This window comes from Puma concolor, chromosome B4 (assembly GCF_028749965.1).
Source record: "Puma concolor isolate L17-30 chromosome B4, mPumCon1.1.hap2, whole genome shotgun sequence".
NCBI lineage: Eukaryota > Metazoa > Chordata > Mammalia > Carnivora > Felidae > Puma > Puma concolor.
The window spans coordinates 79,135,560-79,147,721 of record NC_141673.1 but is presented as its reverse complement, the minus strand read 5'-3'; the positions used below and the strand labels follow the sequence as shown (position 1 = coordinate 79,147,721).

The 12,162-nt window shown below is 39.6% G+C and overlaps 1 protein-coding gene across 7 annotated transcripts in view; it reads right to left on the bottom strand.

The window, feature by feature from the left end:
- Window positions 1-12,162, bottom strand: part of DENND5B (DENN domain containing 5B) — a 190,940-nt gene continuing 178,778 nt past the window's right edge. For all 7 annotated transcript variants that reach the window (XM_086713700.1, XM_086713704.1, XM_086713703.1 and 4 more), the window contains 4 exons: window positions 9,170-9,252; window positions 8,474-8,600; window positions 6,538-6,712; window positions 1-4,848 (listed from right to left, as the gene is read on the bottom strand). In XM_086713700.1, coding sequence (XP_086569826.1) covers window positions 4,665-4,848; window positions 6,538-6,712; window positions 8,474-8,600; window positions 9,170-9,252 — 569 coding nt within the window. In that variant the 3' untranslated portion in view covers window positions 1-4,664. The remainder of the gene's footprint in view (window positions 4,849-6,537; window positions 6,713-8,473; window positions 8,601-9,169; window positions 9,253-12,162) is intronic.

The window sequence follows — 12,162 nt, the reverse complement described above, 5'->3', positions numbered from 1 at the left end:
TATCAACCCCACAGTTTTATTTGTAAAGAACAAAGCATGAAAAGTCATATTTAAATGTACTCCAAAACCTGAAAAACCCACGTCAGTTTCTCTGATATGTATGTTAAAGTGCTTGATATCACAATACTCTTTAAATTTTATATTATGTTCAGATGAGAAAAAAAAAATCCAGTTCTGATGCATTGTTAACAATACAAAGAAACACAATATAATTTAAATGCAGAAATGTTCATTTTTTAAAAAAAGATACACAGGGTACATTTACACACGGCTCAAGTGTAACATAGAAGGATTTTTCTATGTTTAACACGCTCAGCTGATTGACAACAGGAACTCCTTACCATACCTCTCTACTGTGAACAAGGTTTGGAACAGACTGGAGCCACACACAAATTCATTCAGGAAATTGGATCAAGCATGATTCCCTCCCACATAACCCAAGGATGCCCTGGATTCCTTTAGATGAGGAGAAATTTTTTGATATATATTTTTGTTCCTCTGGTGTCAACTGCTCAATGTGATACATTTCTGGAGCTAATCTTTATTCTGTCCTTGAGAGGATGATCAGCTCCAGGAAGATCTGGGACAATGCATTTCTTCTTGGATTCCTCTGATCATCAGTACCCTCTTCAAAACAGGTTGGAAATCCAAGAGATTTGTAAATGTATTTTAATAGGAATAAAGGACCTAGAAGTTTATTATTTGTTTCTGTCTCTTTTTAAAGCTAAATGGTAATGTAACAAATGCTTAGGAAAGAAACAGGGACTTCAAAAGAAACTGATGACTTGGAAACAGGATTCATTTTATAAAAGTAGAGAGGAGGCCACGACTCCATTCTCAATGAAGGTATGTTAATACTGAAATATAAATAGCTAAGGTTCAGATTGTCCCTTCAACATGTTGAAAAGGATAGCTTCTGTAAACCTCACAGAGAAAATACAATACTCAAAGTGAAAATCTACTGAAAAATCATAATTCTTAGCAGAAAGAAGATATTTCGATTAAGAGCTACACTTTCAATACTGTCAAATAAATATTTCCCTGGGGATCTGAGGTCCACATCTGTTGCCTCCTGTTTCAAAATATCTTAGAGGCATCAACATATACTACACACAAACTGTTACGTATAGTTTCTACCTCTCTTTCACTTACATTTACATACAACAGTGCTTTATTCCAAAAAAAGGAGATACAAGCAATTCAGTATTTCCCCTGTATCATTCATCATTCATGTAGTGTGACAGAAGCTCATTAAAATGATTTTTTAAAAAGGCATGTTAAAGTAAATGTCACAGGGTCACAAAGATTCAAAAATGTCTGCAACATTTAAAATAAATTTTAGAGGGCAACTGCAGACTCTTGCAAGGTTTAGGTTTCTTATATCAGATTCTTGCTCCCAGTGGGAAAGGGGAGGGAGAGGGCGCCTTGGGAAGCCTTGCTTTTGTTCTCTATAAGGCCGATTTTACCCCAACTGGAATGGCACTTTATGCTACTCCACGCTGAGCCTCAGTCGTTTTTATGGCATTGGTGAGCCCCAACCAGGGCACTGCTTCTAGGGCCTCACACGTAATACCAACAAGTGTAATGCCGCTGTCAGAAAGGCTGACATTAGGAGTTTCAGGACATTTGGAAAACACTTGGAAATTAGATGTTTCAAGAGGTAATATTTTTGGCAATTTAGTTTTAAAATAATTTCCTCTTAAGCTATTATTATGTGAAAATACTAATTATGGTTCCAGGCATTACTTTTAATTTATTCTGAGGAAAAAAAAAATTACAAAGTTGATTTTTACTTACTTTAACTTTGAGGTGTAATTATATAAAGCAATATACTGATTTAAAAAATTAATATAGCAAAAAGGATACCTCTAAATAGGTACGGTCCTTCCAAAAGTCGGTTATGTACATTCATTCTAAAGGTTCTGCTACTGTCCTGCTCAAAATATTCTGGTATTGGCTTAGGGACAGTTATAAGCCACATAAGAGAGAAGTCTTATTTCTTTAGAATAATTTCCTTGCGGCCTCAAACTCTGCTTAAGCATCCTTTTTATTAATCAATTTGGATTGTAAGAACTTTTTGTTTCCGAATATTAAATTTCTTCTGAAAGGTCAAGATTTACCATCACTGGCAATACTCAAAAGAATGGGCTGTAGGCCCTTCAGATGGCTCAGAAGGAGGTCCCCACATGTTTGGAGTCCTGGCTGTATCACTGGAGTAAGTATATGGGCTCCTGATGTGAACAATTCAAAGGGCCCAGCACTCTAGAAGATGTGTCAGTTCTGGTGTGACTATTTCTTGTGAAAGTGGTCATTCCCATTGTTATGGTCCTATCACACAGAGTGGGATAAAACTTTACGTATAATTTATTTTTGGGTATTATTTTTAATGTAATGGTTTTATTCATAGGCCCCAAATCCAATTTTGCTCCCAGTTTTTATAACATATAATTTTCAACCACTTCAGAACCATTTGTTAAAAAGAATGTTAATCCTTATAAATGCTTATTATAAATGGATAGTAATATTTATATCCTACTTGCTTGGGTGTATGAATAAAGATCCAGGGGTACAAAGACTTAATATGAATGCATCGGAGCTCAGTGTCACGCAGTCTTGGTGTAATAAAAAACATGAGTTCTAGACTCTGTTGTCACTGACCAGCTGTGGGGTAAGTATTTAACCTCTCCGATCCTCAAGTGTTCCTATCTGTAAAATGGTCACTCAATGCTAGCCTGCTCACCTAAGTCATCCTTCGGCTGCCCAGAGTGTGCCAGAAGCATGGTCTTATGAGGAAGGTAATAAGAATAAAACCCTGCCCTGATCATTCAGTGGTTTCTGATCACGGCAACACAAGAACCTGTGTGAAATGGGTTCTGGACGTCTCCCATAATAGACTTTCCATGATCCTGGAAGAGCTGCGTTGTTACGCAGACACACTTTAGACTCAGGCGAACAAATCTCCAGTCTACCCAAGTCACCCAAAAACCTGTTCTTAAACCCTTCGTGGGTCTCTAAATGTGGCCTTCAACTCCCCGTTCCTCCTCAAATACTAAGTTAGATATTAAAAGGGGATGTGCCTTGGTCGCCTGGCTGAATACAGTGCTTGATAAGGGAGTGAGGCACTTGTTCATTAGTTTCTTCCTTCAGGAAAGAAGAGAAACAATACTGTTGGCTAAAGCCCAGGACCCTCAAGATCATACGGGGGTCCTGAGAGGCCATGGCTTTGCTTCTCAGCCACAACTGGGAATAAAACCCGGCGCAGTGCTGGGATTTCACTGCTAACAATGTGCAAATGCCTAATTGGTTACAGGACCTACCATAAACGAAGTCTTAAGGTAACTAGCTAATACCACGTTTATTTAACTTCCTTATAAAATACCCAACTGGAAAGTTACTCACAATGTTTGGTCTTTCAAAACTGTCGCCTCTGGTTCTGCTCCCATTTTGTCAGTCTGTGCTGTACTGGCTTTTACCTTCTCTGGGCCAGTTGTTTTACATTTATTACCCCTTCTTAGAAAAGGAACATAAAACTTGCCCTGAAACACCCAGAAAGGGTTCATTCTTTCTCTTTCCCTCTGTTATTTGCATTATCATGGTCAACAAATACTTTCACAAAAACATTCCAAGCTACACCAAGCCCTCCTCCTTCTTAGACATTCCTTCCATTTCCTGAGAGGGGGATGGGCACAGGAAGGGGGGAGGTGACTGGAACCTAACAAAGACAGGGTTTGAGATTATCCTTGAGGTAAGAACTGCTGCAGGGCGTAGATGGCCAAATTATAAGTGCAGAATCAAACTGCCGTTTGCAGTTCTTATAACTGTAAGACCAACACTTTGAAATTCACATCTCCTCAAAGTACCTCACATAACAAGAATAAAAATGCCAAGAATGAAGTTAGTCTAGGCTAATCTTTCCAAAGTGTAAAGAAGTGATAATCCTACAATTTAACATACTTCTCAGGGCTTTGTGTGTTCTCTTTCCAGTTCAGCCAAGCTCCTGGGGTCCAGTATTTAAAATATTTGAACTGTGTCTTTATCTTGTGCCGACGGAAAAAGATTTTCCAAAAGACTGGAGAAGTGACTCAATTCAAATGTATGAAACCAACTGTAACTTAAAATATAGAAGTGAGGACTATCACATACAGTAGGTAAAGCTGTTTACATTCACAATACAAAGGATCAGACACACCAGGATGGATGGCTACGACATAACAATGCATTCTGGGTTCCTTTGTGATACCTGGAGGGAAAAAATAAGCCCGACTGGGTTGCACTGTAATTACGTGTTTACTGGCTTCTTCCTGGCTAGCACCACTCTTTCCCTCCCAACTCCCAATGTGGTTAAGCTACTTATGTTAAGTCACAGGAATATTCAATCTAAGAAAAGTATCTTATTAGAGTAATATAATTTCTTAAAGAAGATAGCATATTTACACACATCTAACACATGAAAATACTCTATTTTATACTAAATTCCAGGTTCAAATGAACTACAATACAGCATTTTGCCTTGTCTGTAGTGTGAGGATTGTTCAAATTGGGGAATATGGTGTGTTGCCCCCTGCAGTGACTCACTACCTTATCAGACAAGTCCAAATCGGTCCCCATAGTTGGGGAAGGTTCAGGAGCAAGGGGTCTGGACTGAGAGCTTCTAGCCAGTTGGGTTACACATCCACTCCTTTGATGAGTGATCCTTCCAAGACTATGGTGAAGTCCTGAATGGTCTGCAGAATGCGGATGAGAGAGTTGACAGTCATGCGGTCTCGCAGGAGGGCACTCTCCTCATACATTCGGGTAATGGCAGGACATTCGGCCAAGAGTGGGATCCACTGTGGGAGCAGGCGATCCCTACAGAGTCAAAGAGAAAGAAGTCCTGAGCCCTGCCCACCTTGCTGCAGAACAACACACGTCAGAACTTTCAATGGGAAGGTGTAGGACTGGATGGAGCAAAATCCAGCCAAGTTCTCATGTCAGCAGAGGAGAAACCAAATTCAAGATTTTGGAAATTTGCTGGTTAAAAAGATACAGTAATGATACAGTGTTAATGGGAAAACCCAAGAGACTGAAAATAAGTTTGGGCGAATTGGCCATAAGGACCTACCCACATTAAAGAGATTCTCTATTCTGATTTAACACTTAAAAAAAAAAGAGGCAGAATGTCATTTTGTATCTCTTTTTTACAGGGGTGTTACTCAGACATCTGTGGCAAGGCATGCCAAAGTACGCTGACCCTTTGGGAAGAAAGACTGCATTAAATAGTCAGGATTAGCATTAAAAAAAAAAAAAAAACTTATACAACGTAACAAGGAACAAAAGGAAAGAAAAACATTAAGTGGATTTTACAAACCAAAAGAGGGGTTGCATTAGTCTAATAAATCAGAACAAGAGATAAAAGGAGATAAGGATCATGTTTAAAAGGAATTTTAAAAGCATAGCTGAAACTGGGCCCTTTTATTAAGAAGAAATATAGAACTTAGTTTTATAAACCAGTTCTTTCAGGAGGACATCTCAACCTTCAGTGTGTCCTGATTAACCTCTGACATTAGTTACCTGCCACTAAATATCTAAGACATCCTTATCGAGCATCTCTCAATATGCCTTTTGTTTTTTTTAAAGTTTATTATTTTTTTTGTAGTAATCTCTACACCCAACCTCAGGCTCAAACTCATGACCCCGAGATCAAGAGTCACATGCTCTTCTGACTGAGCTAGTAGCCAGGAGCCCCTCGATATGCCTTTCATGATAAAAGCAGTCATAACTAGGCCTGCCAATCTCCTGTTGGGGCTCTAGGTCTGTAGAAAAAAAAAAAAAACCAAAACACATTACACAGATAACTTAAAAAAAATCTTGTTCTAAAGGCCTACATGTTTCATTTCTTATAATTCTGACAGCTGTTTAAAAATTAATGGATTGTAAAGCTCCTATGCGTCATTTTCAAAAAATAAAGGGGTAGGGAACTGTCAAAGAGAAGACTTTATATACTTAAGGATTATTTATATCATATGAATTCTACAATGTTATTAAATTTAAAACAACATGGTGAAAAAATTAAAAAAAAAAAAAAGAAAAAAACCAACAACATGGTGCTATAGATACACAACACAAACCCTACACAGTAAATATACGTATGTGTGTCAAATACCTTACCAAACTACCCATTACCTATCTACCCACCTTTGGAGCCAGTGTAGTGTAATGGTTGAGAGCTTGGGCACTCAAATGAGACTGGGTATGAATCTTGGCTCTGCTTCTTTCTAGCTGTGTGACCCTGGGAAGCTTTGTTAACTCGGCTGTACCTTATACATCTGTACAGTGCTACTTCATGTATTGTGGTGGGGAAGTGATAGGAGGATTAAATGAGTACTTAGCATGGTGTCAATACACAGCAAGTACCCAATAAACATAGTTTCATAATAAAAATTGCAATGAAAGGAGCCCATGGGAGAGCTTTGGAAGGGGCATGATCTGGGGCAGCCCCTCCTGGACTTTTGTTCAAAACATAACAAAGATAGGGAAAGTCAAGAACTGGCTTTATACCGTGTTCCAAGGCAAACTAAAATCTGGAATTTGCCGTCCTTTCCAATGTTCCTGGGTGCAGTATTAATAGCATTTACATAGTGGCAGAAGGTTTTGCAGGATGATTTCTGAATAAGGACATCGTCTTCATTGTCTAGAATCTGGTCAGTGGTTTCAAAATAAGCAACCGCTTTCTCTGGGGAAGGAAGTCAGAATCATATCACAATACACATTAATACTTCATACACAGAAAGATTAATCACTTAGTTTATTCTGGAAACACTAATGGTGCTTTGCATTAGAGCCAGTCTGGAAACCAAAATCATTACTTTATCACTGATTTCACGATGAATTCTAGAGGTCCATGTTTCCTGGTGGAACGATATGCTCCGGGAGTTTATTTTCTAATCTAGACTGCATTCCAGAAGGGTGCAAAGTTTACTCTCTTTGGAATACCTTCAAGCAATGGAAACTGGCAAAAAAGAAAAACAGATGGACTCCCCGGTCAAGACTGGAACCTTCTAGGAGTAGCTAGCAAATACATGGTAGCCATCGAAATGTGCCCTCTGTTCTAGTTATACAGTGGCTGGCTGACATTTTGCAATGAAATCCTTGAAATGGAACTGACTCAAGAAATCTGAGGAAGAGATATGTATACATATATTAGAAACAGGAGTAGTAAGATTCTGGGCATTCCAAAAGAAAAAAAAAATCACTCCTGGAGGCCTAGCTCTGTTAACCTTTTCTTTGTCTAAAAACTCTAAGTTGGATAAAACCAACCACTTCATCTAGACTATATTTACAAGACACAAAATGATTAATCACCCCTTTAAGAAAACTGGGAATTCTAGAAGAACCGCATTACAAAGCTTATTTAGCAAGCTAGAGCGGTACACTGCAACAGAACTTTCTGTGATGGATGAAATGTTCTGTATCTGCAAGGTTCCATTTGGTAGCTACTAGGTAAGGCAGGTGTGACTAACGAAGTGAATTTTAAATCTAATTTAAATTAAATAAATTTAAATAGCCACACGTAGCTATGGTAGTGGTTATCATACTGGATAACATAAAGCTAAAGTAATCCTTTTAAAACAAAACAGAAGTTATTTTATGTCATTTATTCCTTAGCTCAAAGCCTTCCGATGACTTCCTATTTCAATCATGATAAAGACCCAAGTCCTTGCAAAGGTCTAGAAGGCCCTGAAGCTCCTGGCTCTGGCAGTACACAGCCCTCTCCCCCAGTATCCTCTTACTCTGTCTCCCTCACTCTGCCCCACTCGCACTACACTTGCTACTCCATGAAATGGCCAAGCACACTCCAAGCTTGGGGCCTCTGCCCTGGCAGTTCTCTCAGCTTGGAGTGCTCTCTCCCAGATATTCATATGGCTCAATTCCTCACTTCCTTAAAGTCTTTGCTCAAATATCACCTGGTCCACAAAGCGTATAATCACCCCACTTAAAAAAGCACTCTTCACTCCATTTCCTTTCACTTTACTATTTTTTTTCCCAGATCAACCATCACTTTCTAACATACCAGCTGAACTGCATACTTGTTATGTTTTTGTGTTTTATCTGTGTTCCTGTCCCCACCAGAATGTAAGTTTGCCAACCAAAGGAATTTTTGTTTTGTTTCCTTATATCTCAACGTGTATCTTTTTTTTTCAAAGTAGGCTCCACACTCAATCTAGGCCTGAACTCATAACTCCGAGATCAAGAGCTGCATACTCTACTGCCTCAATGTGTATCTTGAGCATCTCGAACAGTGAGTGTCTGGAATATTACGGACACTACAATATTTGTCGACTGAATGAAAAGCAAAGAGAGTGCTAATTTGATATATTTTTTTAAAAACATACTCCCTTGTCACTAACCCTTATTTGCTTAAATTCCTGGGTCTTCGAGTTTTCTAAGAAACATTTCAGTGCCTTTATAGTAACATACACCTGTTTTAATTTACCTATGAAGTCCCAGATGAAGACATTCTTGTGAAAGATGCGGGCAGATTTGAAGCCATGGTGGAAGACTTGTTCAAGTGCCACAACCAGGCCATTTTCTCCACACAGCAACACCGTGAGGCTTCCTCTCTGTGGAACAAAACACACAGTGCCAAAGAATAATCTGCTGCACCTACGTTTAAGAAATATACTAGAGAAGGAGCATGTGAGTGGCTCAATTGGATGTCCGACTTCGGCTCAGGTCATGATCTCTCGGCTCATGAGTTCGAGCTCCACATCAGGCTCTCTGCTGTCAGTGTGGAGCCTGCTTCGGATCTTCTGTCCCTCCCCGCCCTCTCACTCATTCATTCATTCATAAACAAACAAATAAAGAAAGAAAAAAAGAAAAACACTAGAGAAAAGGGTGTTGAAGGTAGCTATGAAGTATGTTCTTGTAGCTACTAGAAAGCTTACAAATAAAAACATACCCTCTACTGTATGTATCATGTATAAAAGTGGCTTTAAAATCATATATATATATAATTTTTTTTTAAGTAGAAGTAGACTTCATGCCCACTGTGGAGCCCCATGCAATGCTTAAACTCATGACCCAGAGATCAAACAGGAGTTGAGATCAGGAGTCAAATGCAACACTTCAATGACTGAGCCACCCAGGTGCCCCTAAAATCCTATACATTAAGTTTGACAGATGATCATACCTCTTTTTCAGGTTTATGAAAATGCTTCACAATATTGTTTACAGCTTCCCCAATTCCTTCTTGGATCTGTCCAGCATTGGGTTCTGAAAAAATAATGAACAGCGGCTGAATTCTCATGTAAGGGAAATACACCAAAGTACTATGGGATATCAACTGTGTCCACCCATGCAGGAAATGCTTCACCACAGAGGATGGCTTGTCAGGCGCTCCATGAAACTTGTCTCAGGTCAGTCTGGCCAAGGGGAGGCATCTTGGCACAAAGGAATTGTGATTCCTAGATTCCAATTCCAACCTTACCATTGCAATCTATAACCCTGGTTAAATGTCTAACTTCTGAGTTTGAATTTCCTCAATTTAAAATAGGGAAAACATATACCTCATGGGTCACTGGGAAAAGTGAATGAGATATTGCAGGTGTAAATAACCTGGCATGGTACTTGTCACAAAGTGCTAGCAAGCTCCTGGATCTGAGGAGTGAGGTGGAAAGACCCATGGCATCATTCCAGGTACTCCCTTATCCTACTTAACTCTTGAGTTCCTTAGTGGGCACAGACCAAGGTTTGTGAAGCTCTGAATGGCTAACCTGAAATCTGTGTTTTTGCTACTGTGTTTAAAGTAAAAGGAAGATGCCAGGTACATGAGGCACCCAAAGCCCAGAACAGCTTCCCTTTCTGGCTATTTAGTCTACCTGGGTACTGCTTCATTCTCCCGGCCTGCATTTGCTCAGGTCTTGTTTTTAAGGGAGACCTTAGGGGGCTGCCTGAATGGGATCTAAACTGCCTTTGCCTCCCAAAACCCAAGAATGGTTAAAAAGAGATGTTAAACACATTTTATCTAGGGATAGAAGTAGGTAACGAAAAGTTTAAGTATTTGGTACTTTCTTGTGGTGATTAACTCTTACGTTTACATATCACACCATAAAGGACAAACTACACATTCTATTGTTTAAGAATCTTTGAATTCAGGGTTCCTGGGTGGCTCAGTCAGTTAAGCAGCTGACTTCAGCTCAGGTCATGATCTCTTGGTTCATGAGTTTGGGCCCCACATCGGGCTCTGTGCTGACAGAGTAGAGCCTGGAGCCTGCTTTGGATTATGTGTGTCTCTCTCTCTCTCTCTCTCTCTCTGTCCCTCCACCGCTTGCACTCTCTTTCTCTCTCAAAATAAATAAGTAAACCTTATATAAAAAAAAAAAGGAATCTTGAATTCATACTGCTGGAGGATTTCTTGCATAAAACATTCTTCAGGTAAAACTCAAGTAAGTTTTTTTCTTTCCTTTTTTAAGTTTATTTATTTTTGAGAGAGAGAGAGAGTGGAAAGGGGCAGAGAGAAAGGGAGACAGAGGATCTGAAGTCTGCACTGACAGCAGGAAGCCTGATGCAAGGCTCAAACTCACAAACAGCAAGATCATAACCTGAGCCAAAGTTGGACGCTTAACTGACTGAGCCACCCAGGTGCCCCCTCAGGTAAGTTTTTTCTATACCAATGCATAGAAATTGTTAAAAGGAAGGACTGATACTGTGGCCTCTTCAGTTGCTACTAATTTTTTTCCTTTCTCTGAATATTTTCTCTTTTTAAGAAAAAAATTTTGTTTTTATTTTTAAGTAACTTCTATGCCCAACATGGGGCTTGAACTCACAACCCGGAGATCAAGAGTCACATGCTTGGGGTGGCTAGGTGGCTCAGTAAGTTAAGCATTGGACTTCGGTTCAGGTCATGATCTCACTGTTCATGGGTTTGAGTCCCACATCGGGCTCTGTGCTGACAACTCAGAGCCCAGAGTCTGCTTCAGATTCTGTGTCTCCCTCTCTCTCTGGCCCTCTCCCACTCACACTCTCTCTCTCTCAAAAATAAATAAAACATTAAAAAAAAAAAGTCACATACTTTCTAAGCCAGCAAGGCACCCTGAGTATTTTCTCTTTTAAACATAAAAATCTAGGGGTGCCCTGGGTGGCTCAGTTAGTTAAGTGTCTGACTCGACTTCAGCTCACGTCATGATCTCACATCTGTGAGTTCAAGCCCCGCACTGGACTCTGTGCTGATGGTGCAGAGCCTGCTTGGGATTCTCTTTCCCTCTCTCTGCCCCTCCTCCACCTACTCTCTCTTTCTCAAAATAAATAAAAATAAACTTAAAAAAAAAATGAAGATCTATTCTGAAAAGTTTTTATTTATTTATTTATTTATTTATTTATTTATTTATTTTTTATTTTTTTTTTTTTCAACGTTTATTTATTTTTGGGACAGAGAGAGACAGAGCATGAACGGGGGAGGGGCAGAGAGAGAGGGAGACACAGAATCGGAAACAGGCTCCAGGCTCTGAGCCATCAGCCCAGAGCCCGACACGGGGCTCGAACTCACGGACCACGAGATCGTGATCTGGCTGAAGTCGGACGCCCAACCGACTGCGCCACCCAGGTGCCCCTGAAAAGTTTTTAAAAAATAAATGAATTACATATATACTTTTTATTATTTTTACATATTTATTATTTATTTTATTTTTATTTATTATTTATTTATTTTGAGAAAGAGAATGAGCAGGGGAGGGGCAGAGAGAGAAGGAGGGAGAGAGAATCTCAAGTAGGCTTGGATTCTGCACTATCAGTGCAGAGCCCAGTGCAGGGCTTAAACTCATTAACAGTGATCTCTGAAATGAATGGTGACTTTAGCTGAAATCAAGAGTCGGATGCTTAACTGACCAATCCACCCAGGTGCCCCTATTTTGAAAACTTTCATTCATTATAAAATAGCCCTGTACTAATCAATAGTATTTTATTTTTAAAGACTTTATTTTATTTTATTATTTTTAAGTTTATTTATTTGAGAGAGAGAGAGAAAGAGAGAGAGCTCACAAGCAAGGGAGGGGCTGAGAGGGAGGGAGAAAGGGAATCCCAAGCATGTTCCACACTGTCAGTGCAGAGCCCGATGCAGGGCTTGAACCCACCAACCATGAGATCATGACCTGAACTGAAGTTGGGACACTTGATCAACTGAGCCAC